At 44.6% G+C, this 24,876-nt stretch overlaps 1 protein-coding gene across 2 annotated transcripts in view; it reads left to right on the top strand.

The window, feature by feature from the left end:
• Positions 1-22,914, top strand: part of Atp2b4 (ATPase plasma membrane Ca2+ transporting 4) — a 92,563-nt gene extending 69,649 nt beyond the window's left edge. Inside the window, exons 14-22 of one of the 2 annotated variants that reach the window (XM_071600161.1) lie at positions 430-517; positions 1,348-1,454; positions 5,083-5,274; positions 5,803-6,016; positions 6,422-6,633; positions 7,661-7,768; positions 9,733-9,909; positions 13,423-13,527; positions 18,432-22,914. In XM_071600161.1, the coding sequence (XP_071456262.1) occupies positions 430-517; positions 1,348-1,454; positions 5,083-5,274; positions 5,803-6,016; positions 6,422-6,633; positions 7,661-7,768; positions 9,733-9,909; positions 13,423-13,527; positions 18,432-18,740 (1,512 nt within the window). In that variant the 3' untranslated portion in view covers positions 18,741-22,914. The remainder of the gene's footprint in view (positions 1-429; positions 518-1,347; positions 1,455-5,082; positions 5,275-5,802; positions 6,017-6,421; positions 6,634-7,660; positions 7,769-9,732; positions 9,910-13,422; positions 13,528-18,431) is intronic. The other variant, XM_071600160.1, reaches the window with a different exon arrangement.
• The last annotated feature ends 1,962 nt before the right edge of the window (positions 22,915-24,876 follow it).

The raw sequence follows: 24,876 nt of genomic DNA, 5'->3' as shown, positions 1-24,876 counted from the left end.
CTCACCCCTCCCACATCACTGCCCTGTGGTCACTGGTGACATAGGTTTGTAAGAGAATGTGGTCTGAATGTGGAGCAGAAAAAATCTTCCTGGTCTACCCAGAGATCAAACCTAAGACCTCGGAAGTACCACTTGAGCCACCTGACTGAGCAGCTGACCCTGCACCTCCTGTCAAGGGTCTAAGAAATAAGGATTGGCTCCCAGGTGGGAAATGGGAGGCAACTAAGACAAGCAGGGCCTGAGTGGTTACCACCAGTGAATCCTCCCTTGGAGACCGAGTTGATGGTTTCATCTTCACATGGGGCAGGATAAGGATGATGGGGCTATGGAATCCCAACTCCCCTGGAAGCTCAGATTATGTGAAAAAGTAGGCTTTTCCTGCATGGCTGATCTGCGCATGACTGATCTGGGTGTGTCTGGTGTTGGCAGGTAGAACAAGAAAAGCTAGACAAGATCTGGCCTAAGCTTCGGGTGCTGGCGCGGTCTTCCCCCACTGACAAGCACACGCTGGTGAAAGGTGAGGTTGGCTCCTAAGTGGGTGCCCATGATAGATGAAGACAGGCTGGGGCCAGGACAGGTAAGAGCCATCAGCCAAAGCAACCCACCTGTTCTGAATAGGGACTCCCAGGAAAACACTTGGGTTAATGGAGAGAACATTCTGTTTGGCAAACCTCTGAGCCCTGGTATGACATGTAATAAAATTAGGTTTTTGAAACATTACATGTCTTGTGTGCCAGTAGTACTGAGCTAGTCATGGAGGGTAAAGCCATTCTTGGTTTTTTGGGTTTGGTACTAGAGATTTCACTCAGGGGTGCTTAACCACTGAGCCACATCCCATCCCTTCTTTATATTTTACTAGAGACAGGGTCTCACTGAGTTGCTTAGTGCCTCACTAAGTTGCTGAGGCTGGCTTTGAACTTGCGATCCTCCTACCTCAGCCTCCTGAGCTGCTGGGATTACAGGTATGCGCCACTGTGCCCAGCAAGCTATTCTTATGTTGTCAATAAGGAAGTTGGATGCTGAAAAGACAAGTAACTTACCCCATGGCCCTGCTGGTAGGTACCAGTTGTGTGACACCCAGGCCTCTGCATTCGGATTCATCCGGTGCTTTTTTTCACTACCTTAGGGCACTAGATGAGGACTAACTTTCCTAGCTCAGAGTGCTCCCCCTGAAACAATCATGCCCTTCAGGGGTTGCTGCAGACCTCTAGCATGGGGAAGAGGGAAGGAAAGAAGGGAATAGGAGGGGAAGGGTGACCCATAAAGCACCTTTCATGGGGAACAGTGCTTGTCAAATAACCCCAGATGACCCACATGTATTGACTGTAGTATATGTATTTTTCCCAGGTATCATTGATAGCACTGTTGGGGATCAGCGGCAGGTGGTGGCTGTCACTGGTGATGGCACAAATGATGGCCCAGCTCTAAAGAAAGCAGATGTTGGTTTTGCCATGGTAAGTTCAGCAGTGTCTTCCCATTTGCAAGCCATCTCCACCATCAGGAAGCCAGGACAGGCTTCTGGTTGCCTCCTGCTTCCTGTGCCTTCACATTCCACTGTGTGCTCTTTCCTCTAACTCCATCTCTCTTATCTACCTGGCCAGTAATAATATGTGTAATGGGGGACCCATCAAGTATAAAAAATAGATGACAGGCAAGGAAATCATGAAGTACCTTATCAAGGAAAACAAGACCAACTTAAACTTGACCATGAACACGATGATGTTGTCTAGCCAGGTGAATTACAGCAAACTCACGTTCCTTAAGGAATGTGTACTATGTGGCAAGCATTGTTTGGTACTCTGCTTTTGGTACTCTGAAGCCCAGGGGCATCAGAATTAGGGCTGAGGGTGTAGCTCAGAGATACAGTACTTGTCTTATCACTACATGCGGCTGTGGGTTCTATACAAGTTGGACACATATTCCAAAGTTGAACATCTTGGTTCAGTAGGGTCTTGGGTGGGTACTAGAAATGTTTGGTGTTTTGTTTTGGAGGTTTTTGTTTGTCTGTTTTTTAGCAAGCACACCTGCTGATTCTGATATTCAGAGAGTTTTTGAATTCCCCAGACAGCAAAATACACGCTCACACTCAAGTCGCTAATGGCTGTGAACCTCCCATATAAATTGAGTCGTTAGAGGGTTTTTTTGTTGGTTGGTTGGATGGGCGGGTGGGGTTTTTGTTTGTTTGTTGAGACAGAGTTTAAATTGCTCAGGCTTTCAACCTCCCAAGTAGCTGGACTACAGGTGTGTGCCCCTGCACCCAGCTCTGTTGATGCTTTCCAAGCAGTGGATGGAAACTCAAGAAATATCTGTAGGGGTCTTTCTTTTAAAAAACAAACTTTTAATTCAAGGAAACTTTAAGAATATGCAAAAGTAGGGAGAATCATATAGTAAATCCCCACGTGCCTATCACATAACTTCAACAATTACTGACATTTAGCCAGTGTTTCACTGACACCTCCCATACTACTGCCACCAGCAACTTTCCCCACCTCCAGCTGAATTATTTTGAAGTAAATCCAAGATGTGCCTCATTTCATCCATAAAAATTTTAGCACATATCTCTAAATGATAAGTATCAATAAAACATATCTAAAAATTTATCATACCGAATTCTACCACAGAGCTACATCCCCAGGCCTTTTAATTGTTTTGTTTGTTTGTTTTGTTTTGTTTTGATATTTTGAGACAGGATTTCACTAAGTTGCCCAGGCTGGCCTCAAATTTGTGATCCTCCTGCCTTGACCTCCAGAGTCTCTGGGATTACAGGCGTGGCCACCGTACCCCACCATTGTGTATATTTCTTATCCTAGATCTGGAATCACCTATTTCTCTAAGGAGTTCTGACTCACTTTAGTAGGAAATGGTAGTTAGAGAACGCAATCAGAACTCAAGAGTGCTTCTTTCTACTGAGTACATTGTTTCTAGGTCTTCTCAGTAGACAAAACTAAGAGATAGGCTTTTATTTCTCATTTTTGTTTGTGTTTGTTTTAAAAATAAAACACTTTGTGAATTTTTACTGATATTTCTCATCCAAATTTAGAACTATAGAATCCTAACTTTCTCATTTTATCTAACTTCTCTGATTTAATATTTATAGCTCTAAAACTATAAATTTTTATTCTTAATGGTATTAACATAATTATTTTAATATATATAATAGTTTTAAAACAATGATATTAACAATAATACAATTAATTTTTAAAAAAGTTAAATATGTTTCTTGTAGTTCTTTTTATCTGTAGGTATAGCCTACTAGGAGGCTACTATCAAATTCATAAAAAAGTATGGCTTTTATTTGGGAATTTAAAATAAATTATTTAAAAGTCATTTGCAACGTTTTTCTTTTGTGCAGTTGTGATGCCAATAGGCTGCAGCAGTTCATTTATATCACATTGCTTTCCATTTTAGATATTACCTTTTTTTTTAGTTGCACAATACCTTTATTTTATTTATTTATTTTTATGTAGTGCTGAGGATCAAACTCAGTGCCTCACACATGCCAGGCAGGTGCTTTACCACTGAGCCACAACCCCAGCCCCTAGAGATTACTTTTTAAATTTAATTTTGTTTTTGATTTGTATAAAGTAGTTTCACTATTCTAAAGTAAAATATGTGAAGCAAGGTATATTTATATAAATCTGGCTTCTGTCCCATTGCCTTTACCCTGTCAATTGCCTCTTAATTCATCAGGTAACTTTTTTCTTACATTTTTAGTTTATTCTTGTTTGTTTCTTCAGAATATAATCAAACATACATTGTATTTACATCCCATCCCCTCAGATAAGTGACCATACTATATATTCTGTTCTACCTTGCTTTTTGCAATTAACAGTGTAAGTTGGAGATTATCCCATAATTCTAAGGATTACTCTTGGTACTGATTTATCCTTATAGTGCACTCTACTGTGTGGGGATACTAGGGAACTCTGATGGAGAACTGAGTCATTTAGTCTATCATTTGTTGCCATCTAGATAGGAAATAATAATACCAGGTAATGAGAACAAATAGTGTACTGCTCACACACCAAAGTAAAGGATGAGCTCCTCTGTAGGCTGTGGTACTGGCGAGATGTGTGATAGCTCTGTGGTCTTGGGGTGTTAGGGGTTGTGTCTCAAGGCAGTTAAGGTTTAATGAATGGCACCTTGATGACAGAATTTAAATAGATGGAAAAAGAGGATGTTTCAGGCTTAGAGAAATGGTGAGAGTAGAAGTCTACATTCAAGAAGTGAATAAGAGACTCAGGGGATTGTGAATGAATCAATAGGTTTTGAGCTGAAAGATTACATAAAAGCAGGTTATTAAATGAGGTCGGTGCACTTATTAGGGGCTGGCCTGTTGAGGTTCACTGCTCCATGAGAAGCAAGCCTCCAACCACTGACATGTGTATTGGGAAACCTTTCATGGTTCTCCAGTAAGATGATTTTGAACAAGAACAGAACATCTGAACTGTACTGTCAGGCTGCTCGTCCTAGAACAAAATGTAAGGTTTCGTAACAGTATGGGGGAAACACAGATTTAAATCAGATACCAGCAGTGGTAAAAGAAGTCTAAGCCAGGAGCGGTGGCACACACCTGTAATCCCCCAGCTCGGGAGGCTAAGGCAGGAGAATCACAAGTTCAAAGCCAGCCTCAGCAACTTAGCGAGACCCTGTTTCTAAATATATTTTTTTAAAGGGGATGGGATGTGACTCAGTGGTTGAGTGCCCCTGGGTTCAATCTTCAGTACCAAAAAAAGAGATGTTTAAGAACTTAGAGGTAAAACAGATAGATAGGACTTGTTCTTTTCCTTCTAATTAGCTTCCAAGGAAGGGAGAGTCAGAGGGGAGGAAGGCTTATCAAAGATGACTGTCATCCCCAACCTGCATACAGGAGTCCTGTAGTGGCATCAGACACCAGCCCTCTTCTGGATATTGACAGGGAATCTTTGTCGCTTTGTTTTCTTGTGTGTGTCTAGTGTGCCCTCTGGTGTCCATTCCTAGTTCCAAGGCTTCTTTAAGGTCAGGAAGCAGATTCTGGGTGCAAAGAGCAGGTGAGCTCTGCTCTACCCACTTCTCCACTGATGCTTTCCCATCTTGCCTCAGGGCATTGCAGGCACAGATGTAGCAAAGGAGGCATCAGATATCATCCTGACAGATGACAACTTCACCAGCATCGTGAAGGCAGTGATGTGGGGACGAAACGTCTATGACAGCATCTCCAAGTTCCTGCAGTTCCAGCTCACCGTCAACGTGGTGGCTGTGATCGTCGCCTTCACTGGAGCCTGTATCACCCAGGTGGGGGGCATGGGATAGAAGCAGGGGCTGAGGAACATGGGGCAGTGGGTACAGTGTATCTACAGAAAATAAGGACAATTGATATCGGGGCAGGAATCAGCTAGGTCCACTGTCTCCATCTATGTATGTGGAACGATAATGACCTACCTTCCATTATTTAGCACCTTGAGTCAGCCACTGTGATATGCATATTATCTCGATTCTTCAAAAGCAAGCTTGTAACAGTATTCACCCCATTTTACAGGTGAAGAACTGGAGGCTTAAAGAGGTTAAATAACTGGGGCTGGGGATGTAGCTCAGATGGTAGAGTGCTTGCCTCTCATGCACAAGGCCCTTGGTTCAATCCCCAGCACCGCAAAAAAAGAGAGAGAGAGAGGTTAAATAAATTTCTCAAGATCACTCAACTAATAGGTGGCCAGATTCATATTCTAGACGGATATCAGAAGCTAGGCCATCTCAAGGGAAAGAGTGAGCGAGCGAGGTTTGGTTTCTAAGGAAATCTAAGAAGACTGATTCTTTTCCCATCAGGATTCTCCACTGAAAGCTGTACAGATGTTGTGGGTTAATCTAATCATGGACACTTTTGCTTCACTGGCCCTGGCAACAGAGCCTCCTACGGATTCTCTATTAAGGCGACGCCCCTATGGCCGAAATAAGCCTCTGATCTCACGTACTATGATGAAGAACATCTTGGGCCATGCAGTCTACCAGCTCACTGTCATCTTTATCCTGGTCTTTGCTGGTGAGCCACAGGTGGCGGGGAGCAGTGGTTGGGGTGCTAGGTGGACATGGGGGCTAAGACAGGCCTGAGGAGAGATGGTAGTGTTGGAGCAGGTGGAGTATAGTCTAGGCATAATAGCTTGGTCTACTATCTCTTGGGTACTTCTGCTACATAACTTCAGTGCAGAGTCTCTCTACCATGCTGTAGTACAAGAAAGCAAATATCAATGGAGCAAACCAAGAGATACTGTCAGATATGCTGAGACCAGGGCTAAGATATCTGATTAATAAAGTATTGATAACTAATGTAACTTGGCGTAACTGGTAGCCATGGGCCACCAGCGTGGCCACACCAACATGCTCTGACTCAGTGTGAACTCTCACTGAGATCACAGCTCTCCCCACATTCTTGCTCTCTCCCCACCAGGAGAGAAATTCTTTGACATTGACAGTGGGAGGAAGGCACCTCTACATTCACCACCCAGCCAGCACTATACCATCATCTTCAACACCTTTGTGCTGATGCAGCTCTTCAATGAAATCAATTCCCGAAAAATCCACGGAGAGAGGAATGTCTTTGCAGGCATCTACCGCAACCTCATCTTCTGCTCTGTAGTCTTGGGCACATTTGTCATCCAGGTGAGATTCTCTCTGGAGTTGGGGTAGGAGGTCTGGGAAGATGAAGGGCGGAATTCCCTAAGCCTCCAGGAAAAGTGGTAGCAGGGACTGAGGCTGTGCGTGAACACATGGGGTTCCCAACTGGCTTCCATTTGCACCTAGTTCTAGAATCAGAGCCCAGTGTGTCGGGTGCTCCATTTAGGGCAGCATGTTGATTAGAGATAAAACAAGACTTGTAGAAGTCTTTCATGACCTTTCTAAATATACAGAAATTTCACAAAGTGACCAAGTCAATGGAGTTTGTCCTTTAGCCCCTTTCTATGCTCCTGCCAGCACGGGTGCATGCATGTGTAGCGCGGGCTCCCTCCCTGTCCCTGCCCTTTGTTCTGAAGGGGCTCATGGTGAAAATGCTGCACAATATACAGAGGAAGAGAAGCAGTGACTGGCATGTATGTAGTTGACATCAAAAGCCTGACTTGGGCTCCACTGCAGGAACAGGAGTCAAGGCATGGCTGTCCTGGTAGAATAAAGACCAGGCCCCTTCTTTCTTGCCTAGCCAGAGGTACACTCAAACATCTGAGAACACAAGGGACTATAAGCAGGCCGTGCTCCAGAACCCCCTGCCTCGTCCCTTCCTAACCACCTCAGCTCTAGCCTGGACACTACTTCCCTCTGTAGACCCCAGTACCTCCTGTATTATCCCCACCTTCAATTCCTCCTCTCCATTGCTGGGCCTTTTCTTTATCACCTACTGGCCATAGTCACAAGAGGTCTCCAGCTGTCCCCACTCTGCCAGATCTTATATTGATCCTCATCATCACAGTCATAGGAGATGTTTGTGTCTCTCCAGAAGACCTCTCTGTAAAGACTTGATATCTATTTCCCTTTCTCCCTTTTTAGATTTCTTCTTTCCTATTCTCCAGCAAGAAAATCAGAATCTGATTTTCACCCTGGGCAGAGGGGTGACATGGTTTCAGTGACCATGGTAGAGGGCTGTCCACCTGTTAGTCACCTCCCTGATAATGGGCTGCCTCTTTCTCTGTTCTAGATTTTCATTGTGGAATTTGGGGGTAAGCCCTTCAGTTGCACAAGCCTTAGCCTGTCCCAGTGGTTGTGGTGTCTCTTCATCGGGATTGGAGAACTTCTGTGGGGCCAGGTGAGTACAGGCACACAATCCTGTGCATCCACACAGTCTGCAGACTTCCTCTCCTCTACGCGAGGTGGAACAAGCAACTGTGGAGACTCTGTTCTTGCCTTCGTTTTCTCCTCCCTACTTAAGTTTATTCCATCTCATAGGATCCTAAGGTGGAAAGATCACTGCCCATCACCTGAGAGCTTCTAGGTCTCTTCTTTAACCAGGCCTCGAGGCCAAAAAAGCCCTAGCTTCTCTGGGACAGGAGTGGAACTTTGCTTAAAAAAAAATGAAGGATCTCAGAAGAGTTTACAAATGTCTCTATCGTAATGAAGCAGCAGTCTGTTCATGGCCACTGTACTGACATAATCCAGGGCTCCCCAGCTTCTTCTCACCAGGGCTTTATCTGCATTGAATGCCTGACTCTCGCCTGACATATGTTCAAATTTCTAAGATCTCTAGAGAAGCAGTGTAGCATTTGGTTCAGAGCATGGACACTAGGAATGACAGGGTTTGAATCCCAGGCTCCCCTTTTCACAAGCTTAATCACCTTAAGCAAATTACAGAAAAGATTTAGAACAATGTCTGATACCTTTACAAGTACTAAGTGAATGTTAATATTAATTATAATAATATCATCAAGACTGATAAGAATTTTATTCCATCCCTAATACCATCTTCAGCTCTGGCCTGGAATGTACTTCTCTACAGACCCCAAGACTCTGCTGATAATCCCTTTGTGCTCAGCCACCTGGATAATAGAGGTCGTGCCCTACCTGGCCATAAAGAGCCAGGTGCTTGTTTCTTTCACACCTCCTAGATTCCTAATACCTAACCCACCTCCCTCCACCTTGCTCTATTTACCAGAGTAGTTTTGCTCTTGAGTGAAGCTTGGTTGTGTTACCAGCTATTTGGAACTCCTTCAAGTCTGGCCTTTATGTGACTATATGGCCTTGATGCCAGATAACAGCCTTCCTTCAGTATCATAGCAGCTTCTGCCAGCATCCAAAAGCAGAACTTCAACCTTCTTCCCATTTCAAGCCATTTGGCTCCCATTGGACTGCCCAGTCCCTCTGTCCCATTTGAGCCCTGTCTGTCCCTCATCTGGTCTGTAAAGAACTGACTAACACGCATTGAGCTCACTAAGCGATTTATCTTTTATTGCAAGTCTAACCTACTGAAGTTCATGCCTTCTGATAATACTCACGTGTCTCTGTCTTTCCTCTTTCTTTCTTTCCTCCACCCCCCAAGTATCAGGGATTGAATCCAGGGGCACTCTACCACTCAGCTACATCCCCAGACCTTTTTATTTTTTATTTTGAGACAAGGTGCTGCTAAGTTTCTGAAGCTGGCCTTGAACTTGTGATACTCTTGCCTCAACAGCCTGGGTATCTGGGAATATAGGCATGGCCCATTGTGCCCAATCCATGTGTCCCTTCTTTCGTGGTCTATCCCACCCACTTCCTTATCCCAACTACCTTTTCACTATCATAACAATGGAGCTACTTTTTATGTGTGACTAGGGAGGGGCTCTTTCCTTCTAATTCCTTTCTCTACTCCTCTGCACACACATGCAGTGATGCCATCTTCTCTCCTGATTTGTTTCCCCCAGGTCCAGGTCTCTGCCCTTCCCATGATGTTCCATGCCTTATAGTTCTATTTTTCTTAAAAGACAGATGGTGAAATAAAAAGGAAGAACTGAGACAGGAAAAAGTCTATGACGAAGCAAGTTATAGAATATGTTACCTGGTTACCAGAATATAAGTTTTCTTTTGTATGTCCACAAACAGAAAACCTTCCTAAGAGCTTGACAGCTGTGGGCACATGGTGAACGCTTGCCTGAACAGATCGGTGCTCCCCGCACTGCTCTCCTGGTGAGCAGGGTGATAGAGCAGAGTAACCTACCCAAGGGCCTGACCTGGGTAAGTTGACTGACAGCTCTTCTCCCCCTGATTCTGCTGTCTCCCTTGTGCTGTGCCCATCCTCAGATCATCTCTGCAATACCTACCAAATCTCTGAAGTTCCTAAAGGAGGCTGGACATGGGACTACCAAAGAGGAGATCACCAAGGATGCCGAAGGACTGGATGAGATTGACCATGCAGAGATGGAGCTGCGCCGAGGCCAGATCCTCTGGTTCCGAGGCTTGAACCGTATCCAGACTCAGGTACTCTACTAATGGCCTGTCCTCACCATGGGAGAAGAAACCTCTCTATCTTGGGAGGCGTTGAGGGGGGCAGCAATTCTTTGTGGCCAGCATTTCTCCCCTTCCTAAGGCTCACTACCAAAGGGTAGCCCTACCTTCCTAGCTTTAGGACCAAGAGGGGCAGAAGTACCTGCATGGGCTCCTCTGAGAGGAGAGTAGTCAATGGACCCCGACCAGAGGACCCTAATAACAGTCCTTCAGCTGTAGATTGGCTGTAAAGCCCGCTGCAGGCTCTGTTGCCAAGGCAGGCTTTCTGCACAAGGTCTCTTCAAACACTAGCCCTGGCCCCAGAATAGGAAATCAGCTGTGCCTGCCCTCCCAGGAAGGAGTGGGAGAGCATCCCTGTGCCCGTGCTCAGCAGTCACTTAATGTGACATCCTTGGGTTGCTGTCATGGTAATAGATGTTCTCCAGAGGGGTCTTTGTAAGAGACTCACCCTTTTATATCTTTCCCATTTGAAATTTAAGACCATGGTGGGGAATCTGATGGTTGCATGGGTATGAACAACAATACTCTCCATGCCCAAGTATCTTTTACAAGATTCAGACTTGCGTCTCAAAAAGGAAGATGCTATTGTTTCTTCAAACCATTTCCCTTCTTGTAATTTCTGAAATGGGATAGTAGCTGCTCCCACTGCTCCTATAGTGCCCCGCCTATGCCCCACAGTAACTTTTTTCCTCTCTCCATGAGTCAATTATAATTACCTCCCAGGTGAGTGGGCTGGTTTAAGCATTGATAATTCTCTTGCCCTGCTCCCACCTCACACATCATTTTCTGTTTTATTCCCAAGATTCCCCATCTCAGGAAATTATCAATCCAAAATTTTAAGGGTACTCACCAGAGTACAGGCCTATTTCTCTTCTGATTGGCTGGAGATCCCCAACCTGTTTAACTCAAAAGTTGGCCTTGCAGATGACTGAGAAAACTCCCCAGCAACCCCATCTCCTCAATACATAGGCAAGATAGGTAAAATGGATATTCTCAACTACATACCTGGTAAGAACTCGTTTTCCATAGCCAGACTCAGCTACGTTGCTAGTGGCCTGCCCGCACCATGGGCAAGACAGCTGGAAAGGTAGAAGAGAACTAGATAGCAGAATCCTGGGGTTCCTTTCCATTTTCTTGAGTTCCTCCTCTCAGGAAGGGAAATTGCAGTGGGATCTGCACAAACTACCTCATGGTGTCCAGCGTTCCCACAGCCCCCACGCCACCCTCTGGGCTGCTGACTCCATCTAGTGTCCACAGAACCTGGCACCTTGGCTCCCGTCTCTGAAACGCCCAGTGCTTTCCTTTGGGTCTGCTCTTTTCAAAATAACCTCTTTGCTTTTCTTCCCTTTAGGATCACCTGCCTCCTCTTCCACTATGTGATTTTTTTTTTCCTAGCCAGGATTCCCTCATTCCAGTATCTTCTCGCTCCTCGCCAGTCTTTCTCCTGGAGGCTGAAAGTCATGGGTCTTCCTTCCTCCACTGCCTGTTCCCATCCCCTTGGCCACGCCCCTCTCTGTTTGGTCTCCCTGCCTACATAGCTTTAGGTTTACTACCTGTTCCTGGTGCATCATGAGGCAGTTGACCAAAATGGCATTAAAACCTAAACTTAAGCCCAAAGGCAGCTTATAGAAGATGCCAGGATAACTGTACCATTCCAGAGTCACCTGGCTCTCAGCTAATGTACATCCTGGTTCTGTAGCAGCCTCTACTGGCTACTCTTCAGCCTCACCAGAGTTCTAACAAAATCCCCCCGCCATGTCCGTTTGTGGAACCGTATTGTCATTCCCATAGTGACCCTTGGGGTGGCGGGAAAAGCTGAGCTATTGCTCAGACCTGAATGGAATTTTCTCTTTTCCCGATTCTAGGCTGTTCTTTCCCTCTCCTTTACCCTTTAGTTTGTTAAAAGCAGTAGAAAGCATAAATTTGAGGGATTTGAGGGCTAGAAATTTGGAAAGATAAAGCTGGAATGCAATTTCAAGGCAAAGTTGGCATGGAAGCAGGTGTCTTTACAGTTTACCCCTCAAATGTAAACCCTTTCCTCCTATAGATTTAAGCCCCTGGAATTGGAAACTATAATGTGAGGAAGGGGTGATGTTTTAGCACAAACTTTTATCTGAATCTAGAAACTAACCCTAAACATTGCATGGCTTCTTTGGAAGCTTTGCAGGTAAGAACAACCAGCTGGGCATGGTGGCATGCACCTGTAATTCCAGCAACTCAGGAGGCAGAGACAGGAGGATCGCAAATTCAAGGCCAACCTGGGCAATTTAGTGGGGCCCTCAGGACTTAGTGAGAACCTGTCTCAAAGGAAAAATGGGCTTGGGATGTGGCTCAGTGGCATCCCGCACCCAAAAATAAAATAAAACAGATAAGAACAGCCGTGAGTCACAAGATACCTGCTTTCCCATTTTCTGGGGAAAAGAAGTCAGAGTGACCAGATCAGCTCCTTTCCTACTCTCCTGGGGGATTGATCCTTGGAATTAGCCATGTGGGTATCTCTAAGAAGATTCCATCAGATCTATGAAGGATAAAGGAATCCTTTTAATTCATTCCTTGTTACTTAGAGGTCAGGGATAAGGATGGTAGATTTGATGGAGGCCCCAGATCAAGGCAATTATTGGAGAATAAATGACACTAATTGCCTGTGTTTCTGAGGAGCAGCACAGTGAAAATCAGAGACTGCCTGGGTAGGCCTGGAGCTGCAGCCCCTCACCACCCCACCCAGCAGCTCCTCCTGCTAAGCTCATCAGCATTTCTGCCAGATGTTTCAGGATCTCCAGTGCATTGATTTGGCTTAGTGGCATTCTCTCTAATGGGTCTGGCCACTGATTCCTAAGCTCCCTATCAGCCCGAGAAGGAGTATCTTACTTAGGATAGGCACCCAGAAGAGAATGAGCCAAGCAGCTCACAGCCCAGTGGCCTTTCCATCATGGCCACCTATGTATGAGTTACTATACTCCCTGTTTTTCTTTAAACAACAAATTAATGCTCCTGGAAAATTTGCAAAAAAATCGGTAGTTGGTTAATAGGTTTAGAGGTTCCTAAGCCTTGAAATTCAGTAGTATGCACTTTGCCTTCAGTATCTCAAGTTGCATGTCTTATTTTTAAGAGTAAAGGCCAAAACCATGAATTAGCTACTAGACTCTGTACAGCTGATAAGAGTGGTAGGTTAGGAGAAGAACCTTGGACATCTGTACATCTAAAATGTCCACCATAGGCTAAAAAGGAAGAGAAAACTGGATTGTGACTGGGTGTGTGAACTCAATGGCAAATAGTTCCTTAAACAAAGTGTGGTATGCAATTAATGTTTTCCCCCCTTTCCTCGCCATGGCTTTGTGGGTGAAGAAATCTCCTGCTTTCCATCTCCTATCCCCTTTTCCCAGCTGTTTCCATCCCCCTGTCCCCTGCCCTTCGTGACCCTACCTTCCTCTTTCTTCCCCTCTCTCTAACTGGAGCAAAGCTGTCTCACTCTTTGATTCTTTGCAGATCGAAGTAATTAACACATTCCAGACGGGAGCCTCTTTTAAGGGAGTCCTAAAGCGGCAGAGCATGGGTCAAGCGCTTGATGTAAAACTTCCTAGCTCAACCTATGTAGCAGTTGCACCAATCAAAACTTCCCCCACCACTTCTGTTGCTGCTGCTGTATCATCTCCTACTATGGGCAGTGAGTGATAGTCTATTATGATGCATGATTTGCTAAAATGACCACAAAAGAGCACGTGGCATCCACTTTAACCAACCATGGTTATCAGCCCTCTGTATGTTATTTTGCACATAATGTTTTGAGAACCCTTTTTCAATCAACCTTTCAATTAAAGAAAAGGGAAGAAAAGGCAAAAAAAAAAAAAAAAAAAACCCTACTCTAAAACTAGGCTGTGGGCCCTTTTATTTTATTATTTTTTTAGTGTTGGAAAACTGTTAAACCTTAACGATTTTAAAGACAATACTCCTGTTTTCTGATCATTTCTCTATATTGCTTTATTCTTTTTTTCCTTGAGTTTTTGTGATTTGCTTTCTCTTAGGGTTTTTTTTTTTCCTTGTGTGTGTGTGTGTGTGTGTGTGTGTGTTTGTTGCTTTGATTGGATATGTCGTTATTGTCCCTGTCCTCTCCTCCTGCTCCTTTGGATCTAAACTCTACCCTCTAAGCTTAGATGTGAGGTTAGGTTAAATGAAAACCCAGGAACTCTCTTTAGTTAGAGGAAGGCTTGGTACTAAACCTAAAGAAAGGTAAGCAAATAGCTACTGTGCCCATGGGTTTACCAGGGACCTGTGCTTAATTAAGCCAGTATTGAACTTGATCAATAATAATAGTCCTTATGGCTAACATTGCATTGTTAGCTGGTAAAATTAGCATAAAAGCTATAAGGATACGAAGAAAGGAAGGTAGTTCAGTTCAAATGCAGAAAGTTGAGCATCTTTGTTATCTTATTTTCCAGGGGATTTAAACCAAACTCAGATTTAAGAATCAATTGATTCACACAGATTTTGAATAAGAGAAATATATGAAAAGTTCAAAGTGACATTTTTTTCTTCACTTAGAGAAAAATTTGTAGAAGTTTTTGAACAGCATCCCTTTTTGTTTCTTCTTTAGTTTAATTGTTCTGCCAATAGTCAGCCCTCTGTATGTTATTTTGCACATAATGTTTTGAGAACCCTTTTTCAATCAACCTTTCAATTAAAATGCTGTCAACACTCAGCCTCGGACCTGGGTTCTCGTTGGTAGATTATAGGACTTTTGCTATGCCTTTCCCAAATGGAAGGCAGAGAGGAGAAAGGAGGCAGCAAGTAAGGAAACCGGTGGGGAAGGAGTTCCACCCCATTAAATATACTGTGGATTTGCCTGAGTGCTGGGTCTGTCCCTTCCTCCCTCACTCTGAACCCCAGTTTTAGGACATGAGGAACAGACAGAGCAGTTGTATTGCCCATGGTTCACATGACTATGAGCTGAGCAGACTAATGAGATTTATATGTGTATTTTCTTTTTAGCCAAGTATAAATGTTCTTGGTGAGGTATGGGGGTGGGAGGCCATATTTTGTTAGGTCTAACAGTAGGCAAGAAAATACTAAAAAAAACTTTCTCACCAGTATCCAAGAACCTCTCTTCTATTCCTTCCATGTTCCATGTTTCTTACTTAATTCCTTTTTTCTTCTAGTTTTGCCATTTTCTTCTAACCATCTTCTGTCCTTGTTTTAATCATCCCTCACTGGTAGGAACAGTTAATGGCAGATGTCCCTGTGATTTGATGGTGCAAGGAGACTAATTAGAAGGCAGAGCCCATTAGGCTCTTGCAGAGGAGCTAGTAGAAGGTATGCACCAAGCCCTCAAAGGCTAGGAGATCAGAAGAGAGACAGGCCACACCTTCTCTTTCTCCAGCTGTGCCTTCTTACGTGAGGTCCTAGAGGTTATAGTCATACATTTTAAAACCCTCTTCCCCATTCCAGATCTCCAAATGAATTTGACCATTTATCCAACCTTTGTGAGCTAGATCTCATAGGATTTCTCTCTGTTGGGAGTCCCTAATCCTTCTCTTCCCCTGGTTTCTGAAAAGGGAGGAAGCAGAAACCCACAGAATTCCAGCTGAGGAAATGGGTCTTCCCCTGACCACTCACTGAGCTCTACAGAGTCATCTTTACACTTGTACCCAATCTAAAGTCCAGCTTGGTTGGAGCTCTTGAGTCATCTGGGACTTGTCCTTCAATTAGCCCTAAAGAGGCTTCCGAGAGATTTTTCAGAAATGATGTCCAGGGAGGGAAGGGTCCATTGGCTGAGTGAAGAATGTGCAGGGCTTTCACCATACTCATTTCACCAGTCCTGCCTTGTCCCCACCACTGCTCCCATACCAAGCACCATGCTCCAGGAAGGGAAGATGCCAACCTTGGGGTGGATTGGTGGTGATATATGTGTGATGGTTCATCAGCATGTGTTCTCTGAGCCAGTGTTGGCACTGAGGAGCAGTGTGCTGCAGCCCTACCACCCAGCTCTTCACCCACTGGGCCAGGTGGCGCCCCCCCCTACTCCTCTTCACTTGAGCTTCCCTTACAGGTAGATGGTTCCCCTTTAGACCCCAGAAGTCCTGCAGTCTTGCTGGATGACTGTTCCTTGCCCCCCCAAAAAGAATGAGGTTTCCTTATTTTTTACACCTACACATCCCCAAATCACTTTTATCTCCCTCATTTGTTTACCTATAACAGTGTTATTAATGGTCACCCCAACAAGTGGGAAGAAAAGCCAGCAAACAGGGCTCTAGACCCACACTCCAAACTTGATCTTTCAAAATCTGTTTTTATAATGGATTTCATTTGTAATTACTTCAGTGAAGTATTCAATTGCTTTTTAAAAATAGAAGAAGAAAGTTTTTAAAAATCCCTGATGTAGAAGATAATGAAATTGTGGCATAAAGGTACCTGCCCTACTGTAGGACTTGTTAGAAATTTTGAGATCTCAAAAGTAGACCAAAAATGTGGACCGAGTTATCCCTCCTACAGAGGCGGGAATGCTTCGGACTGATCCATTGGCCAGTGAATCTGTACTAGAGCCATAGGAGAAGCACTGAATTTGGGCTCACTTAGCCCAAGTTGCCTCACTCTGTGTAGCTCACTGAAAACTTGAGACCTTCTGAAGCTTATATGGAGCCCCCATTCCACCTGATCTCCCTAGATCTGGAGTATAGGCAATGTGACAGGTGGATTACCATCAGAGGGCCAATAGGTATCATAGAAGGATGGAAAAGTGGTTCCTTGCTCTTGTTCCGCATGGTGAGTGTGTGTCCAGGTTCCTTGGTTCTTCCTGGTGGCTGAGGTGTTGAGCTGATACAGTGAGTGGCAAGGAGTCCTTTGCCTTCCAAGCTCTGAGCACCCTCAGCCCTGAGCGGGTCTACAAGCTGCAGAGGAAACCAGCAGAGACCCATGGCGAGGCTTCCTTATGAAGTATTTTTGAAGGTTCGATTCAATGATAGGAAGTACGAGGACAGGAAATACAACCAGTTTATTTGGCTAACGCATCGTATGCTACGCGGCCCGCATTCTTGCCTCTTCTCGAGGAATATGTTTTTTTGCTTAAACAGCAGAGGAATGAAAGAGGTGCCCTACCCCAATATCCGCCACTCTTTCTTGTCCTCCCCATCTTAATGACTTCTCCTGTGTTACTCCCATATCTTTTCTGAGGGAAGAACTTTTGGATGAGGCTAGGATTGACCACCTCCCCCAAAACTTAAATTGTCCTACAATTTCTTACCTTTCCCCTGGCCTCCCTCTGCCATCTCTCTGGAATCCGACCACTTCCCCATCCCAATTCTACCAACCTGGATTCTAAGCCACACCTCAGAGAAATCTATAGTTCAGAAAAGCACCCACCAAAAGAGCGGGTACCTGTGGAGAAGGAAAAGCTATTCACAGGGACCAGTTATGATCAATATTTTCCCCCTTAAATTTGAATTGCCTGCATTCCTTCCTTTACATGCTGTAGAACAAGGACTGATGTGGGCTCCTTCATTTCCCTAAAACTGCAAATTATTTCCTTGCCGCCATCCTCTTCATCCCCCCCATCAGAAAGGCCACTTGTTCATGGCTCACCTCCTGGATCAGGTTTCTCTCCTAGACCCGTGTTTTCCCTTCCCCATGTAACATCATGCTCCTCTTTGCAATCTGGAAATAGCTGGAGAAAGCAGCATGATCGGGCACCATTGCTGTGGATCAGAGACTGGAAATGCATTTGAGTTGTGAGGGCCAGGTCTCCTCTCAGTAGGCAGAGGGAAGGCGTCTTTTGCCCCCTTATGTTATCCACATCTTCTAGGAGAGGGAATGAAGGATTTCAGGGGAGGGGACACAGTGGAGGTTGTGGAATGTAAATATGTGCATGTCTTCTGACTGACAGGCAGATTATTAAGTTGGAGAGCTTTAATTTCCTGCATGCTGCTGAATGAAGATTGGTTTGTCTGCCTGGCTGCACAATATCCATGATCACTTGTCACCCAGTGTGTATTATATGCAGATTGGTATATGTTGGCTCTTTGAGGGTTTTAAACGGATAACTGAACTTCAGTGTGTAATTTTTCCATTCCACGTTCACAAACTGTTTGGCCTCAACACAGAAATCCACAGTGTGAATCATCTTTTAAGTTTGGCTGTTAATTTGTGCCTAGTTTCAACATCCTTACCCTCTAGCCAAAAGAACTAATGATGAATCTTTTTGTTTTCTGTTTCATTTTAAGAATGGATTGTTTGGGAATGCTAACTTTGCTTTGGATTTTCGACTTTTTTAAATGCAACTTTTGAAACATCATCGTTGTTTACCGTCACTCACCCCACCCTAGTGCTTGAAATTTGAGCCACATGACACTTCTAGTGCCCCATGATCTCTTCCATGTTTGGTTTTGATTGTTGAGCAGTCATGTTTTATAGTTTGGGTTTTGTTTCCTCAAACCACTCATTCCTTGTTCTGTGGGCCAGTTCTCACCACCTATCTTCTCATCCTCCTTTTCCTTCCCCTGGTATAGATCAAAGTGGTCAGAGCGTTCCATAGTTCTATAAGCATCCAGAAACTCGGGAACCAAGAATCCATCCACAACTTCATGACCCACCCTGAATTTGCCATAGATGAGGATTTGCCGCAAACACCATTCCTGGATGAGCAAGAGGACAAAAGCCTTGAACATGTTCCTACGACTGGGACTGGGGTGCTTCTGTTGGATGGTGAGGTCACTCCATACGCCAACCAGAACAACAACGCGGTGGAGAGCAGCCAAGTGCAAGTTGTCGCCTCCCATTCGGACAGCCCTCTCCAAAGCCTGGAGACATCAGTTTGAACTTGTTTTCTCTGACTCCCATCCCTGCTTTCCCTATCTCCTTTTTCATCCATCTCATCTATAAGGTGATGATGAGACTGTTCACTGTCATGTCAGCCACTCCCAAGTGTGTGAGAACCCCCACCCAACCATGAAGAAGCAAGAGCACAGACCTGCAAGGATTCCAACTTAACCTTGAGCTGGGGTTGGTAGCAGGATTTAGTCAAGTGCCAGGCAGGTAATGGTAGAATCTATTCTTTGGGTGTATCAGTTGGCCGTATCTAAAGAAGTCACAACAGTCCTCCTGACATCACCCCAGCCCAGATTCTCCTGTGTTCACACACATGTCACCATTTCCTGACTTCAGGATTTTTTTATCCTGAGTGTCTGCCATTTATAAGTCAAGTTGAGAGAGTGATGATCCACAAATGTGTTGAGGCAGGAATGGAATGTAAAAAATCAGCCGGAGAGTGATTATTTTTAAAATAATTTTGCCCATTTTGAGTACTTAGACCTGAAGGCCTCCGGCTCTTTCTGCCCTCCCAAGGTTCTTTTGGTCTTTTGTAACCCTCATCTTCTTTCCTTTTCTCTCTCTCTCTCTCTCTCTCTCTCTCTCTCTCTCAAGTTTGTTAAAATTAAGAGAATGGAAAGGATGTGGATGAGTAGAGTCCACTTTGACCATTCTCCCTTCAAGCCCCAATTGAACACTCAAGTTCTAGAGGCAGACAGATTTCTTTGCTAAAAGGGTCAAGATCCGGTAAGACTGTTTCCCTCTCTCTGCCAGGTTAGCTTCTACTTCTGAACTGCCTTCTTGTCAGGTAGCTGTGGTTTTTAAGTGCCAGGAAGGTCAGCCTTGACCATAAAGCTTGCATGTATGACATACAGTTTTACCATAGGCCAGAGCTTCCTCCTGTTCCTAAAGTGGCAGCAAAAGAATGAAGTGGGCATGGGCCTGCCTCCTGGAGGGACTTGGGTTTTGAAGACCAGAAGCATACAGGCCTAGGAGAAGGTAGACCATCCCAGCAAACAGTTATGGGGTCTTCCTCGAGGTGACCACTGCTTTCAAAGCCATCTGCCAAAACTCTTCCGGGGCAGGACCCAGTTGTTGGGGAAGTGAGTATTGAGAGGCCTTGGGAAAGGCTGCAGAGCCACTCTGGCAGGATCTGAGGAAACTTCCCTGTAGGCATCCAAGACCTTGAGCTTAGGTTCCTGGGGACCAGCTTCCACATTCTCTCAGTCTTCTCTTTCTGCGCTTGCTATGCCCACAACTTGCTCAGTCTCAGCCTTTTGCACATATTCCAGTTTCGCAGACACATATCCAAAGGGAGAGGCCCCTATGTATTGTGCTGACTTAAAGGAGCAAAAGACCCACCCCGGCCTCCTCTCCTCCCCTCTCCCACATGCCCCCCTCAAGCCCCTCCCCAGCAACACACTCCCGCTGCTGCCCAGGAAAGCCCTGTGCCTTTTTGCCCTGAATACTGCCCAAAGCATCCCCTGCCCACCTGCCTCTCAGGAGTTGGGGACTTTGCTAGGAGACTTTTCAAAGTGTTCCTTACTGGGACAAGGTGGAGCCGAATTTGCAGGAGCTCCATTTTTATCCCTGCTGTTGACCTAAGCTCTTCTGTGCAGGTGGAGCTAATTCATATCCCCCATTCCCACTCCCCTTAGATAAATGAAGCCCCCCCACACCCTTTAGAGTGAGAGCAGTAAGGAGAGGGCTCCCTAGCCTCTTGGGAACTGCCAAATTTCCATTTGGGAGAGGAAGGTGATCTGCACCTGTCCACTCCAGCGTTTTCTTCTTGATCCCTCCTCCCTCACCCCTTTCACCTGAGCTGTCCGAGGTAGGAAGAGTAGAGAAACAATACCCACTACACCTCCCCATTACTACACGATCCATCCTTGTAGGAAATAGGGGTTACATGCTTCAGCTATCTTCTCTCTGTCTTAAATGCTCATGGGGGGAAAACAGCTCACCCAAGGTGTTAGGTGTTCACATATATATTTATTAAGTACATTGGAAGATTTAATTCTGTCAAGTCTTTTATTACCTCAGATCATTTTGAAAAGCAAGCCAATAACAAGCTTTGGAGGCCATGTTACCATTCCTGCTCCCAAAAGACTCACGGTGCCTGAGGGCTTGTGTCTACTTTTTTAAAGTCAACAGTTTTTTTTGGTGTGTGTTCTAGTTTCCATAGTAAGAGAGAAAATATAGAAATATTATGCAAAAAAATATAGTTTTCTTTAGATCAGAAACTGATATTTTTGAGTCAGCCATATGTATTTTGTTTAAAGGATTTAAATAAAGTGCCGTCATGTAACCCTGTGGAAGGAAGTGCATAACCAGCTGTTCGACATGACAGGTGACTAGTATATTTGTTATTGGTTTAAAAACCAATACATCGTACTTCCTTTCTCCAAACAGCCATCTTTATACTTAGGGGGGAATAAAACTTGTTGGGTTCTAGACTTTTTTAATATAAATTTTGTTGATACGGAATTGAGTAAGTTTAAGTGTTTATGTGCATATGTTTTTTATATATAAGTTTTTTCTATTCAGTTTCAGTGATCCAACTGGCAGTGAGTAAATATGGCATAAGTTAATAATGCTTTTCCCCAAAATGGTGCTTTGGATTTGAAAAGGGTCTGATGGGGAGAAGGAGAAATGATCATCCTAGATTCCTCTCTTGATAAACCTAGAAAAACTGGTAGTGAACTGAGGATAGTAAGGGAAGCAGCCAGGAAGAAGGGATGCAGCTGTCAGGAAATGAGCGAGCACTCCACTCCCTGCCCGCCCGCCCCAGTGCAGACGTATGACCAGGCTTGTTCGGAACTAGTGTTTGGGATCAGGACCCCTCTGTTGGATTTGTGTTTGTCCAAGAATAAGCTGGCAGAGTGGCACCAAAGACATTGGTCTCTCCTGGTCTACGGGAACATTCTGATTTGGAGTTTGCATTTTTTTATGGTTCTTCCACTTTGTCTCCCCCCTGGAGTTTTCCCTTAGTGAGTTTTCATGCACGGATCTGATTTGTGACTCCTTTCTTCCTCTATAAAGATTTTGTGCAATATATTAGAAGGGAGACAGAGCTCCAAATGGAAAACACAGTGACTGGTTCCAACCCTGGGTGACAGTCTCAGGTCTAGGTCCTTCCCACAGATGTCCTCTGTCCTCTGAAATGACTCTTCTATCCCTAAAGGTGTTAAGAAAGAGACCACCTAGAAGTCCCTCTGGGCACTTGTGGATTCTTTGGGGTTGGGTTTCTTCTTCCCTTCAAACTTCCAAGGGGAGAGTTTGCACAGACAAATCTGAGTGATTACCTCACTGCCAAAAACCCAGAGGGGCATGGCAAACTCGAATGTGCCAGAAAACCTCTTCCTGCATCCCTTTCCTTTCTTCCCCACATCCCTTGCCTTACAACTGAAGCCGCCCGTGGTACCACCCCAATGTACACACTGCTCACCTTTCATATCACACTGCATTGGGGGTGGTGGGCGCTTATAAATGCCTGCTGTTCTTAAGCCATTCTAGCCTCTTCCTCAGAATAGACCAGACTCCCTTACATTCGGCTCAGTGCCAGAACTTCTGCAGTCAGGCCTGCTGTCCCCTTTCCTCTTGATTAGGAGAGATGGAGCGAGATGAGCTCCCATGGCTGAATCGGCCTTTGGCTCATGCTTTCTCCCCAGATGTATATATGCCATATGTAAATATGCCATATATATGTGCCAACAAATCTATGTTGTTCCTTTCAAATCAGCACGCAGATAGGACTTTTGAGTTTCTTCTTCTTCTTTTCAGTAACTAGTATAACTAGCACTGGTATTTTTGTACAAAAAAAGAAAACAACTAAAGGTTGACTATTGTGGTCTGCATGACAAACAAATGTTGATATCAAAGCAATGTGTATCCTAGTGTGTGTGGCCATAACTTACAGTTCAGCTTAACAGTGCACCCAACCTGTATTTGCATTTTGATATTATTTAAGCTCTATGTACAATGTTTTGCATGTATTTATATGGTTCTTAGGGAAAAAAATGCTATAAACTGGCAAATCTGAAATTCAAATGTGTTGTTCCACTGAGACGGGAAGAAGAGGAGTTTTAAAAGGGATAATTTTTTGGAATCAATAAAGCTTTTTTGCTGATGAGCAGAAACCAATACTGCCATGCACTGAGAATAAAAACCCGTGCCCACTTGTAACTGTGCCATCCTCAATGTGTCTCCACTTTTGGGTCATGCCACTAGATACTGGTGAAGCTGAGAAGGGTACTGCCGCCACCACCCCATCAGAACAAGCACAGACCCGTCTTGTTCTGGCCTGCTGCCCTCCAGAGGGCTCACTGCCCTGGTTGCCAGTCTCAGGACCTTGGAGCACAAGCTCTGTTCCACCCACTGAGTAAAAGTGGTGAGAGTCCACACATGGGGAGCAGGGAATCCGGAGCTCTAGAAGGGATGAGCAAGAGGCAGAGCTGGCAACCTCTCTTCCCCTCTTTCTTAATGAACTGCTTTTGGGCATTTTCCTTATTGGCTGCTTTTCCCTCTGAGTTTCTCCTCCACCCACCTCTTCTCCCACAGGTTTTTGTTTTGTTTTGTTTTGTTTATGGTTCCATTCATTGAATCTTCAGCACGACTGATATCAGACCCCACTTTCAGGTCCAAACAGCTTCCTGGCAGGTCATTTACCTTCTGAGTTTTCATATCTCAGATAACTCCTTCTTGCAGCTCTCATCCAGGTGCACAAATAAGTTCTGTTCTCTTTTAAAACACCACAGGTTAAAAAATAATAAAGGATCTTGTCTGCTCCCCAAGTTCCTTTATGGAAAGTGTGAGCTGAAGAATAGCTCCAACTCCCCTGGGACTTTTCACGGGCTGATGCTGAAGAAGGAACCAGCCTTCATTGGAAAAGACACTGCAGCCCTGCATCTTATCCCCACTTTTCTTGCCACAGGCATGGACCTACACCCACTTAGTTTCTTAAAAATAGAGGCTCAGAGGGCTGGGGGTAGAGTGCTTGCCTAGCGTGCTCAAGGTCCTGAGTTCAATTCCCCAAACTACAAAAAATGAAAGAGACTGGTATTTTATTAATTAATATAAAATAAATTTAGCCAGGCTTCGCGGCACAGGCCTGTAGTATCCCAGCTACTTGGGAGGCTGAGGCAGTAGAATGACATGTTCAAGGCCAACCTGGGCAACTTAGTGAAACCCTGTCTTAAAATAAAAAGGTCAGGGGATGGAATCATAAAAGAGTCACAAACCTGAAGTCTTTTTCCTTATGTTAAATTCCTTCCAAAATACTCTTGCTAGAAAAGACACCACACATATGCGCATGCACCTGTAGAGTCCTTTCGAAAGCTCAGCCCTTTATTTCCCTTCTTGTACTCTCATCTTGTCTTTGTTGAGCCTTAGATTTGCGCCCCTCTTCTATGCCACATAGAGAATCTTAAAAGTCCAACCTCCTAACCCCAATATGTGGTAAGGAATAGTGAAGAATGAACCTCTACTGTGTCATTCTGGCTGTGACCTCGTATCCTAAGACGCTGGTTCAATGGCGTATAAAGGCCCGCTCAGCTCCTTGGGTCAGGTGACTATGGAAGAGAACATGCTCTTCTCTTCTGTCTTTTTCCCTACCCCCAGTTCTAGAAAATAATTGTTTTGCCCTCCATCTTAGTAATGGTTTGTGAGCTCTACTTTCTCCATTACCATATACTCTCCCTGTGGTCACTGATTGGTTTGAAGTTCTCTGCCAGTCGCGCCTGGTTCCCTCCGAAACGTACATGTGACCAGACAACTCCCTGGCTTACTCTGTGTCAGATCCAAAGAAGATAACTCAGTGGGTCATCAGGGAGGTGGCTTCCAGCCTCTGACCTATATCTATTAGGGCACAGCCTTCTTGTCACTGACAGGATGAGAATGGCGTGTCTTTCACCAGCAAATAATTTTGGAACTCTGTCATAAATAAAACATGTAAACATGTTACTCTGTGTGGTGTCATTAACATCCAGTTGCCTCCAACATGGACCTAGAACACAAGAGGTAACAACCTTCTAGATTCATAGACCACAAAGCTTTTGCCTTGAAGAGTAGTGGATTCGGAGTTCTGTATCCTGATGTGCAGCCAGCCATAAGCAAGTCTTTACTTCTCTAAAACTTTTTTCAAATAAT

The sequence above is a fragment of the Marmota flaviventris genome, chromosome 12, assembly GCF_047511675.1.
Source record: "Marmota flaviventris isolate mMarFla1 chromosome 12, mMarFla1.hap1, whole genome shotgun sequence".
In the NCBI taxonomy this organism is placed as follows: domain Eukaryota; kingdom Metazoa; phylum Chordata; class Mammalia; order Rodentia; family Sciuridae; genus Marmota; species Marmota flaviventris.
Note: the sequence above shows the minus strand (reverse complement) of the source record. Positions and strands in the feature narration are given on the sequence as shown.